The following is a 12,256-nucleotide window of genomic DNA, read 5'->3' as shown; positions in this document are numbered from 1 at the left end:
CTATCGTATCTCCAACTTTGGTATGATCCTCCATAATTAATATCTCATCACGTAAGCCCTGAACCTGCTCATTAAACCACTTCGCGTCGTGTTTGCAATAAGTACCCGAACAAATAACACGAATTCCCATTTCTCTACTGAGTATTCTAGTAATCGAAGCTGCGTGGGTGGCATCACCAGATACTACTGCCTTTTTTCCAGTCGGATTCTGACAATCGATGGATCTTGGAAACCAAGCCGCCTGAGAAACAAATTTGGTTTGATTTTCAATATACGACTCATAATTGACTCTCTCTTTCGGCAAGGCGGAAGCCCACGCATTTATATACTTCTCCATCTGTCCAATGAATTCGGCTGTATCTGAGATTCCCATCGGAGTGGTTGATATGTAAGGCATCCCAAATTCCTTCTCCGGAAAGATTGCTGTCATTAGACCCACTTCGCGATGAGGAACTATATTAAACCGAGCTTTTGGTAAATCCTCCAAATCCCTCAAAGATCCTCCTTCTGGAATTACTTGGTTGACTAAGATTCCCAAATCTTGCAGTAGACGTCTCAATTCGCGACAATCATGTTGGTTATGAAAACCCAGAGTGGATATTCCAATAATATTTGCTGAGGGCGCGTCTGTCAGAGACCGATCCAATGTACCCCGTCTACGAGCTTTATCCAAATAATAGCGAATTATTTGCTCTGAAGTCCTATCTGCTGCTTGAAGCTCATTGACTCTATGGTAATTGACATCTGCGGGAATTACATCAGACGTAGAATAGATAGAAGCTCGATCCACGAAATTCTGCGAATCTTCTTGTGAGATACTAGAGGTACATGTAGGCGTCAAGACAATTGGATCGGGACATTATTCCTCATCTTTTCGATTTCTATTATTAATAACCCTTTCCTGAGATCCACGTGCTGATACGTGACGGTCCACTATACTAGCAGTTACTGGGGTGAAATCCCTCTCCGACGTAGATCACATTACATTGAAATGGTCATCTCCCAGAGGAGCATGCATTATGGCATGTACATTCTTAAAGGAACTGGCTACTCGTAGAGTACCGATATGAGCGGGTCCGGCATACATCCAATAGGCTAATTTCATGAATTATTCTTAATATTGTTTTTCGCCCCGGGATCTATTGCTATATCCGGCTCACCGTCGTAACATGAACTGGACGATCCATCAATAGGTGGGAGGAGGGACTCGAAGTAGTCCGTCCCAATTTAGAATGTTCCTGACTCTCCCACAAAAGAAGAAAAAAAAAGATCACAGAAAAGGAGATGGGGTGTATCTACTTATGCATCAAGATCTGGGACGGAAGGATTCGAACCTCCGAATGACGGGACCAAAACCCGCTGCCTTCCCCCTTCCGACCACTCAATTCCTAGGGAACAAGAAAAGGGTAGGAAAGGTGGGAGGCACCCAACAGATGGAAGGGCCAGGGCCTAGCTTCGGGAACCCGTGCTTGGCTTTTTAGCCATAGCCTTTTAAAGCAAAGCAATAGTGTGCCAGTGGCTAATGATAGTGTGCCAAGCATGAAAACATGATTCAACTTTACTTTTCGGAGGGGAAGTGCGAGTCAACGCTCCCCAACATGATTCGAAGGCTTCTTTTCATGCGGGTGGATGCGGCTAGCCCGCCTAACGGCCAGCCAAACCCGCAAAGAACCACTATAATACGCAATTATTAGAGTTCATGCGGACTCGAAAGAAATGAAGGCTTTCGGTTTCCCGCTACTAGCCGGAAGCGGAAAATGATTGGCACTTTGGAGCGGATAGCGGAAGCCTAATGCTTTTTAGCCACGCTTTCGGGTAAGCGGAAGCGAAAACGCCAAAGTGAGCGGGAAGCATTAGGGAAAATGCCACCGTGGGCGCTACCTTCAAATTTGCTTTGGAAGCCGGGAGCCACTTCCCTTCCCTGGGAAAAGCTTCCAATCTCATAGCAGCCCGTGGCTACAAAATTTCGTATATATAATGGAGCTCCAATCCTAACGAATTCAATCGATTCGAAAATTCTATCCTTAAACTGCCATAAATATCATTCGGAAAGCTAACGAACACGGAAGAAGGATCCCACATGAGTGTCTCTAAAAGGCATCCCTACCATTCAGTAGATCCAAGCCCGTGGCCTCTCTTGTTGGGGTCACTCGGAGCTTTAGCAAGCACCATCGGTGCTGTTACGTACATGCATTCATTCACAGGAGGTGGAGCACTCCGTGCATTTCTTCTTATAACGGCTCTGGTAATTCTATCTATGGCGCGCCGGCTCGTTTTCTTTCGCAACGAAATAATACCTAGATTTCGTAATAGATGTCTGACTCGGAAGCTGGCCCCGGTATGTTTGGACTTTGCGGCCATGGTTGCTGCTTTGCTTAGTTTGCTGCGGCCTAGTATAGCCGCTACTGATGAGGGGGAGGACCCTAGTTGTAGCAAACGGCTCAAGTTAGACGAGGAGGAACCCGACCCTCAAGAGCCAGAGGAAACCCCGCCTGCTCTCGTCGAAGAGATAGCTATCGCGCATGTCGCAATCGAGTTCCGAGAAGAGCTTGGAACCGTCGAAACTGTACTCGAGGATTTAAACCGTCCCGAGGGGCCCCGACCTGAAGCCCTACAAGGTTTGAATTTAAACCTTGGCCACTTGGAAGAAGTGACGCTTCGCCGCGTGGAGTATTTGGCGGCCACGTCAGGAGAGGAAGGGAGGGAACAAGTGGTGGCCGATTCGATTTCGGTCCGGAATCGCTTGAGAGAGTTCATTGAGGGACCTTTACCCCCTAGCCCGGTAGAAATGCGCCAAACCTTGGACCCGCTTGTCCACACTCTCCGTCAAGTCCGGGACTCATATGAGGAACTCATGGGGATAGAGTATTCTGACTCGGAAACGGAGGGCCCTTCGGGAGGCGGGGAGGATCCCGGATCGGGTCCGACGGAAGCAGGGGGCCCTTCCTCTGAAGCTAGCCCGCAGCCTAAGGAAGCGGGCCGGGCTGCTGGCCCCTCTTCTTCCTTTGGAGAAGCGGGACCTTTTCCTGAGGAATCCCTGTCGCCTTCTGCTTTCGGGGACGACGAGGCCTGGCGGGGGATGATCGAGCTCATCGCTGTAGAATTGATCAAATGTTTGGGATGAAGCGTTTCGTATCTAAAACAATTATGGAAGAACCGAGAATTTGCGTTTTTCGGATATTGATTCGCTTCTTCTTAACACGGTTCACGTCCCACCTGTTCTCGGAAGAGCCCATTCCTTCATTAGCTAAACTTCTTACTTTTCCGCCTCATTCAGACTTGTTTTCCATTCGTACATGATTGACGGAGGCCCTGAGCACATATGTTACTACGTTTCCAACATTATGTCCTCATTTCGTTCTCTCCTTTATTACTTATCAAATTTGGCGCTATTTGATCCTTAGTTGCTATGAAAGATGAAGAAAAGAATATGAGAAATTGTTTTACTCAAGTGGTTTCTGCTTTCTTTTGTTCCTCTTCGTCACCTTTGGTTGGGTAGTCTTCAATGTTCGGCACTTTCGTTACTGTCCGAGTATCACATCCACTAATTCGCTCATAATTAAGCCACAACCTAAGGTTCCTGACTACATAATGTTAACCGTTCGTATTTTGCTTATTTCGTTGATATGTTTTTAGGTCTCAGTAATGGTTATCTGTTTGCTGGAATCAAAAGCTATTTATTTGAAAACCCGTTTTAACAATCGTCGTATTTCGAGGGTTCATTCGCTTCTCACAGCAGCTCTGTTCACCCCCCCAGATATCTGGTTTTAAGTCGTTACCCGTTCACCTTTTCATTTTCTAATAGAGTTGGCCATCTCCGTAGCCTCGATTATACCAGTTCATGAGAAGGCGGCCCCCCCCGGGCCGCCCCCCTCCCATTGAGAAATAATAGGTTTGGAAAGGACTCAATGTGAACATTTAAGCTTGAGAAATGAGGAATTTCACCAAATCCCGGGCTGGGTGATAGAGGTTCAATGCTTCAACACCCCGAGAAGCATGCTTGGTTTAAAACCAAGCTTTATAGCTTTTTTTCCAGTGCGGTGGGTACCGGCGCATCCCTCAGAATTTGTATATAGCTGTTATATACCTCATCGGGGGGAACGCAAGGATAGCTTGCGGATGGCCAATATTGCTTTTTGGAGCTGGTTCCTATCTCGCTAGCGGGGAGTGGCGCATCCCTCATCAGGAGCTATAATTGGTATATGGCTTTTATATACCTCGATATGCTTCACGTCGCCGGTTTCGTCAACAAGCTGGCGACACAGACTCAGAGGCCGCCGGGCCCTCCGCTCCAGAAGCGGACGCACTCGCTGATGAGTGAAAGAAAAGCCCGCACGCAGTCCGCTAGGCCCTCAACCGCGTGGATATGGGTAGCCAAATGCTATGCTTGTGATACAGAGCTCAACACAGCACTCACCCCTTGACATAACCAAACGACTACTACATAGTCAAATCGGTTTCCATCGGACCCGGAACGGGGGGGAGTAGGGCATACGAAGACGAGACGAGCCTAGCCATCTGTACAAAAAGATCTCAGGATACGAAGTGTGGATCTCATATTCCGAATTCAAAAAGGGACTCATTTCAAGTGCTATATCCAAAACGTACGAAATTTCGGAAATATGGGGAAGGTGAGTGGAAAGGTCGCAAAAAAGGGTTGAGTTATATGTCAAGGTTTAGTCATATGTCATTGAAGGAAGTTATATGGGTGTCTAATAAGAATATATGAGATCAGAACCTATGAAAGCTTGCGGCTAAATATGAATTAAAACGAATGCTCCATAAAGCCATTTGTTAAGATATAATTCCTTCTGGTCGGGTGCGAAACAAAACTCTAAACAAGTCGTCTAAGTTGCCAAGAAATAGTTCATTTACATGAGTAAGAAACTGACGTATTTCCACCGGTCGCTTTCGTTTCGTATATTAGTTATCTTGTATGTCTCGTATAGTTTCCCGCGAATTAGCATCAAAAGGTTCTTCGATAGGCATAAACAAGTCGTGTTGGTAGCTGGTCAGCTTTGCAAGTCCCGAGAGGTCTTCCTCAATCATGTTTTACTATTTTGCTCTTTATACTGCGGGGGTTGGTTCACACTTTATAGCATCGCAGAAGAGGCTTTAGATCCTTTCGGGTGGCCCTTGCGGGTCACCCCCCCTTCTTGGTTGGCTGGTTCCGGCTCTTCCCTTACCTAACAGAAATGTTCAATATTACTCGAAAACAAATAGGCTAGACTGGAGTAGGTTTTTGCCTCGGGGGAGGGGCTTAATGAACCCCCCCCCGATTCTCCTCCAAGAATCAGATTCCTGAAATGAATCACTTTCATTCAGCCGGGATCGGAATCTCTCAGCCTAGCCGAGATCAGCCAGGCTGCCTATCTATGCGGTGACGAACCAGTCACCGATACAATGCGAGACCCAATCTTACGGCTAAGATACTTGTTAGAGAGGCACTAATAAGGGCCAGAATCATCTGCCCACCCGGGATTGATGGAAGGGAGAATGGTTTTCTGGCCGGTGAAAGGCTTTACGCTTCCTCCGCCAGGTTCCCGGGGTCCGAAGGACCACTCGACCGAAGCATGAGGGCCAACAATGATGGTCTCTTTGTGGCCCGGGAACCATAAACCGCATCTCATCCTTTCACACATGCATGCCAGCGGCGCATATTCACTGCATTTATTTTCTATTTATCAGTGCATCTTTCTCTCTCGAGGCATACATATAGATAGGTATTCAATGCCTGGCATTTTCAACCGCTAAAAGCCACAAGTCGAGGCACTTCTCTATAGTTCTCTCTTCCTCGAGTAATAAGCCACGGCCCAAAAGGCACAGCCGAAGGGTACAGACCCGTAGCCTACCTCTACCAAGGTGGGGCCCAGACCCACCAACACGAAAGGTAATTTCACAGCGATTTGTGCCTATGCCAGACAATAAATTCAACAAGTGAACGAGTGCCGATAGCTGAAGATGCAGCTTTCTCTATAGAACCAGCCCAAGCCACACTTATAAGAGGTTATGCCAGGCACTGCTAGCCAACCATCATTCACGAAGTGAACCTGTGCTGCTAGCTTTGAATGGCCGCCTTACCTGCCCAAGCTACACTTGTAGAGGGTTATGCCTGGGAAGGGAATGCTAGCACACCAAGTTGATTCGATCCAGGAGTTCACCGAACCGAGTTAACTACATTAGGAGTTCACGATGTGAACCGCAGCTATGAACGAAGTTCACCAGGAACCAGAGGAGTGAACACCTTTAGCCCAAAGGAGGCAATCCCACTATGACAGGAAACAAAACGGGAACTTTTGCACCTATGACAGTCACAGCAGGGGTGGTGGAAGACCGACGGAATCCGAGGCCGGCCGGGGATACCCATTCGCTGCTCTTGACCTTCAGCCCCGAGGAACTTCATCGGGCTCGGACAGCCAGCTGGCCCCCGTTCGCAGTGGCCGGGGCTTCCCGATGGAGTGGATTGGAGTGCGGGCAGAGTGGTGGGCCGTTTTTGGCAAAACAAAGAATTCTCAAACTTGGTCAAAAGAGCCTTCCCACTCCCCGAATCCGGATTCCATCCGGAATACATCCGAAATAAGCAAAAGCCTTTGCCGGGAATAAATCCGGATAAGCCTCCCCACTCCCTTTTCCCCCTTTGCCGGGCCAGGGAATCACGAAAAGCCTTCCCACTCTCTTTTCCTCCTTTGCCGGGCCAGGGAATGAATCAGGAATAACGAAAAGCCGGAATGGAAAAACAATCTTCCACCGAAATATGTTATGCTAGAAAAATGCGACACGGAACCACACCACTCGTGATGGAAGACATGCCGAGGAAAGCGGACGAGTGGGAGCCGACTTCATGATTCGAGGCAAACCCGATTGGAGGTTTGATTGCGTATGCCGGCTGATTGAACAACTGGGGTTCTCAGCTGGGAGCAAAAGCCCGGCGAGTGGCTTCAGTCATTCGACCTCCCCTTGCTCCCTACGTGGAGGTCCCTCCACTAGGCGACCGGGTACAGGACCAAGTGCTCTGGCCTTGTCGTGGCGGTTCCTGCTTTTCAGGGGAGGGCTTGTGTCCCCTCCTCCAACTAACAGAGCACAAAAACTGAACTTAAGCTTCGGATTCCCGGGAACCCCCAAAAACTCGATCTTTCTGCGATGTTCCCCGCGGAAACCCAATTGATGGTTGAAATCCCGTCCCTAGCAAGGGGAAGAAATGATACTTTATTTCATGAGAAGCAACTATCTCTTCCGTGCGAGTATCCCTTTTCCATTAGCAAGGGCATAGGGAGGGGGGGGTTCATTAAGCCCCCACCTCGAAGTGCTGCAGGCGTGCGGCTAGCATTATTGGTGATTGCATCATTGCTCATTGACCAGATATCCATTCCAGATAATCATCCTTGGAAACAGCTTCCACGGCAATAGGCGTAAACGCATAATTAGTTCCACGGATCTCACTGCGCTAACCGTAGTAAACTCCCTCTCGTTATATAAAAATGGAAATCTAATTTGAACAACCAGGTACAGCATCACGTTTAACACCTGGGGAAGGTACAGCCCGACTGTAAGGTACATCAGCCAGAGTTATAATCGTACATGAATGAGTCTTAGCTGGTACAACCACTCAATTGTCCACTTCTAATAAACATAATTAACCCAATTCCGAATCATCCTCTGGAATCGTATAACTGTCAGAAGTTAATGACTATTCATCGGAACTGTTATAGTCTGAATACTCATAAGGTTGGGTCGACGGCCAGCCCCTTTCTAGGTCCATTCGCCTCCCTCCGAACTGTACTTGCAAGTTTCCCCGCAAACAGCTCTCCGCGCCTATTAACACTTGAGGAGTATACTACTATTTCGTTAGGTCTTTCTCAAGTCTTTCAAGGATAGACCGTCACACTCCGGTGGATCGAACGGTGACATTCCCGGCAAGCTAGGAATCTGTTTCCCGTTCAATTAAGCCGACCGACCGACAAGGTAACCCCCCAAACGAAAAGGCTGATATGTCTTACCTGGAATAATACAACCATTTCCACTTATGGTCAATTCTCTGTGACCCCTGAGTTTCCACCGGAATTTCGCAACGTTCCTTACTGCGAGCAGTTGAGACCCTGGTGGAATATAAGCGCTGGTCCCCTTCGGTAAAGTGCTCGTGCTTGCTGTTACCTACCGTAGGACCTCCGTCCCCGGGGAAGGCAGAGCAGGAACAGTCAACCTTCGGCATCGTTCTTCCTCCGGTAGTTTCGTAACTACTGTGGTTGTTGCCAACGTGTCGGGGATCCCCCATTCCAGAGATGACGGGGTCAGGCCTGTTGGGTCCGAAGTTGTATGCCACTAGCTGTGGTGTCGATGGATTCACTACTTCAGCGCTGTCATTGGACATCGCAAGCTGAGCATCCATTTCCTGCGTATTGCCTATACTGGAAGCAGGGATGTATACCTCCAACGACTTCGGGAATGGAACCATAGGCTTCTCATTAGCTGGGGGAGCCTTTTCAATGCATGGGTAACACCTCAACCTCCCGTTTCTGGCATGCTCTAGTCCCTTGAGTCTCTCGACGTCAGACGAGAATTTCCCTTGATTCTCGTCTCTCATCCGGTAAGCCAGATGCTTTGTGGACTGTAGAAGCAGTCCGGTGCATTTCGTTGCACTTCCATCACCTTCGTCAAGGGGCGCACTCCGATACCGTTGATGTCCAATAGCTTTGATAGTAATGGCTGGATCTACTGCCCCGTCCATTGAATGTGATGAAGCAAAAAGTGGTATAGCAATAAACATCGGAATGAGACTAGGAAAAATGGTCCGAATAATCTCTATAGTAGTTCCATGAACCACTCTTTCAGGAATGGGATTTCTTCAGTAATGGAAATGCCATGAGGTGCGAACCAACATCCGTGGTACAAAGATCAGAATAATGATTAAGAAGACCGGAATGTCATGATGTGAGTCAATTATTCCTTGCATCATAGGTATGGCTGCGTCCTAAGATCCTAATTACCGAGGTTCCGCAGCATCACGAGGAGCAATTGGAACAAATAGCTACCAAAAAAGGGTTCTCGAAAGAAAGAAATTAGCACTTGAAGGTGAAATGGGTTCCTTTATAATTAATTTCAAACCATCCGCTAAAGGTTGTAACAACCCAAATAATCCCACTACATTAGGACCCCTCCGACGTTGCATGGAAGCCATGACTTTACGTTCGGCTAACACTAGAAAGGCTACTCCTAGTAGAAGTGGTGCGATGATTGCCAAGATTTGAGCTCCAAGATTCCATACATAAGAAAGATTACATACATAAAAAAGAAACACATTTGGCTCGAAATAATCCCATATTCGCACGTCCAACCCCAGGTTTACCTTTTCGGTGATCTCGGTTACGGTGAGTTCCCACTTGATCCCAACTCGTGTCAATAGGGGCAGGATAGGCTGAAGGCCTCGGCGTGAATTTGGAAGCGGGGTTTGCCACAGGGGGGCGAGAGCCCAGTCTATAGCTTCCATCAACTCATCGAACGGCGGTCCGAATTGCACCAAAGGCCTCGCTACCGATTGCATATCCGGCAGGGTGGCGTCACGGATAACAAAAAGGGTTTCCGAGAGCTCACTGAGATCGCCTGGCCCCGGGCGGCCGGGGAAGTTTCTTAGCGTGCCCATGTGTTCGGCGAAGTCGTCCTGTAGAATCCTCAATTTTCCCTTGATACTCGTCGCCATTTGCTCTGTAATCATTCTTCCGTTTCCAGGCATGTCTTGTGGTGTTGGTTATTAAAGCTGGGGATATTCATGGCAGTTTAAGGCTATCCCGGAATCGAACCCGTGGAATGGTGCCGAGGGAAAGTCGATGGTGTGCCAACATGATTCAACCGTTCAACTTGCCGGGGAGTGCGAGCCAACGCTCCCCCAACAGATACGATAGTGCGAGCCCAACTTCTTGGTGGGTGCGGCGAGCCTTTGCCGCATCCACTAGAATACGCAATTCCGAAATTCCTTCCCGGAATCGATGCCTTTCCGCGGTGGGTACGCCAAAGAAAGCAAGATTGAATTTCCATTCCTTGGACAATTCTCAGTGGATTTGCACTCCATGGTCCAATTGCGGATTCTATATACGAAATTTCCATTCTCAGTGGATTTGCACGTGGCTCCCTAAAGGAAAGTGCCCACTTCTGCCCGGCCAAAGTAATCTGCCGTCCTTCCTTCCCTCCCTTCCGAATTGGCTAATATCCTGTAGGGTAGCAGACATTAGGTGAGGTGTAGCGCCGGTTCGCTCTCCCTAACGGGATAAGATCATGCGATTCGGAAGACTTCACATGCCCTTGGAGACCTTCACATGCCTAGCCCCAGCCCGAACTTGCCCTGACCTGTATGCCGGAAACCCCTAGGCTCTACTACCAATGCGGTTCCCATGTAGCAGGTGTTGGATACATAGGGGTACTGGATATCTTGGTGGGCTGCCGGAAATCGATCTGTGCGACGGAACGCACGTCGTTCTGGAAGTGGAATGGCTTAGTCCTCTAGCTAATCACGATCACGACGTGCCTGAATATCCTTCTCTGCTTTTGCCAGTAAGAATTTCTCATACCAGCCGACTTCAAGGACCGGCCCTGTGCCACCAGGCTTGCCTAACGAAAGAGGGCTAGCGTAGCTCCGGATTCCCAGTTCCCACTTGCCTGCTTGCGGGAAAGTGCCGGTCATCCATCTACAAAATTTCGTATTATTAAACAACTCGGATCAATCCTTGCTGAACTGCCTTCACCGCCCTTGCCTTAGGGCCCGGGATCCCATTAGCGCGCTTGCACGCTCGCTTCGCTCGCTAACTAATTGATCACCAACCGGAACCGAAAATGCGAAATTTTACGAATACTTACTATAGGCCGAGCAACAACAATGCATTATGGTGCTCCTCTTTCGCCACCCTAGCCGGGTTAGTGGTGGTTCCTTCAGGTGATGAGCCTCTTCACTTCAGTGGCCTTGGCTCGGCAAAGCTCAGTTGCGTGGGAGAGGAGTGATAGGAGGAAGTGAGACCTTTGCTTGGGCCTGAGAAGGCTGGGCTGGGGTAGAATAAAGCTCCCTCTGAAGGTACATCCCTGGCTCGGGTAATCCGTTCCGCAAGGGAAGATACCTCTCCTTCCGTTGGTAAGGATTTCTCAGGCCAGGGAGCCTTGGTTTGGGCTTTCCCGTCCCGTCCCTACCAGAACTAGGGCTTTCTCTACCGCTTTCCCCTACCAATATCAATATTTTTCCCTAGGGCCCGGCGTCGAGAAGTGGCCCCCCTGACGGGATAGATTGATTGGGAAATCGATCGGCTGAAAGCCTAACGTTCGCGGTTCGAATCCGCATCTCGTCCTATTGGGCCGCCCTGGCTGGTATTTCCACCCTGCCAAAGTTAGTTTTGCCTTTCCTGCTGCAAGAAGCATTCCATTCCCAATAGATTTTGATATTGGTTGGCCCCGCCTGGCCATAACATTTCTTCGTGAAATCCCGGGGAGCAGGGCGGAGCCGGCCACCAAGAAGCTTGGGTAAGCGAGTTCCCGCGAAAACGCTAGCCAGAGAAGAAGGGAATGGCAGCCACGTGTTAGGGAGGGGAATGGATGCGGCTTGCCATTTTCCCAATTTCCCTGTAAGCCAATAACGCCTCCTTCGCAATTTTCCTTCGTTAGAGCGATTTTCCTTGTTGCAATTTGGCTTCGAGCTTTTTAAAGGGAGTGGGGGATTTATGTTGCCCCCATCTCAAGGTTTCAGTTTCGCCTATTTGTTTGTTCCTCGCTTGCTCTCGCTCTCTTCCATCTCTGTCCTCTCTCATCTGGGCTTCCCGGGGGAACACACGCGGAGGTGCCCTAGCGCTTTGGCTCCCCCAACGCCCTATTGAACTTGTTGCCTCTAGCTTTCCTGCCTCGTTTCATCCGTTACCCCTTGCTTTGGATGGTGGTTGTGGCTTCCCTAAGAACCATCTCTGCCCTGTGGCCATTTCGCGCCTTCCCGGGTCGAATCCTTGCACCTCCCATCTGTGCTAGGGGTGCTCCCTTCTCATCCTCTGAACTTTTCAAGGGCTTTCTCCCCGGAAAATTGGGTTTAGGGCTAGCAGTTCCGCGTGGCTGGTTTTTTGCTGTTTCTACAAGAACCGGGAGCTCATTTCCTAGGAACTGTGTTTCCGTCGGAGAAAGCGTTTCCTGAATGGGCGTTTGCGGAACCCCCTTGGGGGCGGGGTCCCCGCCCCAACCCCCCAAGTCCCTCCTTCGGAACTGGGGGGCCCCCTAGGCCATTCTATGAACCATGAGC

General features: G+C 49.2%; 1 protein-coding gene across 1 annotated transcript; it reads right to left on the bottom strand.

The window, feature by feature from the left end:
- Positions 1 to 7,298: 7,298 nt before the first annotated feature.
- On the bottom strand, positions 7,299 to 10,433 carry LOC147878057 (uncharacterized). The gene has a single exon (XM_087372467.1). The coding sequence runs from the start codon at positions 8,762 to 8,764 to the stop codon at positions 7,994 to 7,996; it is 771 nt and encodes a 256-aa protein (XP_087228593.1). The 5' UTR covers positions 8,765 to 10,433; the 3' UTR covers positions 7,299 to 7,993.
- Positions 10,434 to 12,256: the final 1,823 nt, after the last annotated feature.

The sequence above is a fragment of the Dipteris shenzhenensis genome, unplaced genomic scaffold, assembly GCF_047967505.1.
Source record: "Dipteris shenzhenensis isolate YYH24624 ecotype China unplaced genomic scaffold, Dip_SZ_1.0 scaf0593, whole genome shotgun sequence".
NCBI lineage: Eukaryota > Viridiplantae > Streptophyta > Polypodiopsida > Gleicheniales > Dipteridaceae > Dipteris > Dipteris shenzhenensis.
Note: the sequence above shows the minus strand (reverse complement) of the source record. Positions and strands in the feature narration are given on the sequence as shown.

Coding starts and splice junctions, on each gene's coding strand:
- LOC147878057 (XM_087372467.1), bottom strand. CDS start 8,764: ATGTTTATTGCTATACCACTTTTTGCTTCATCACATTCAATGGACGGG.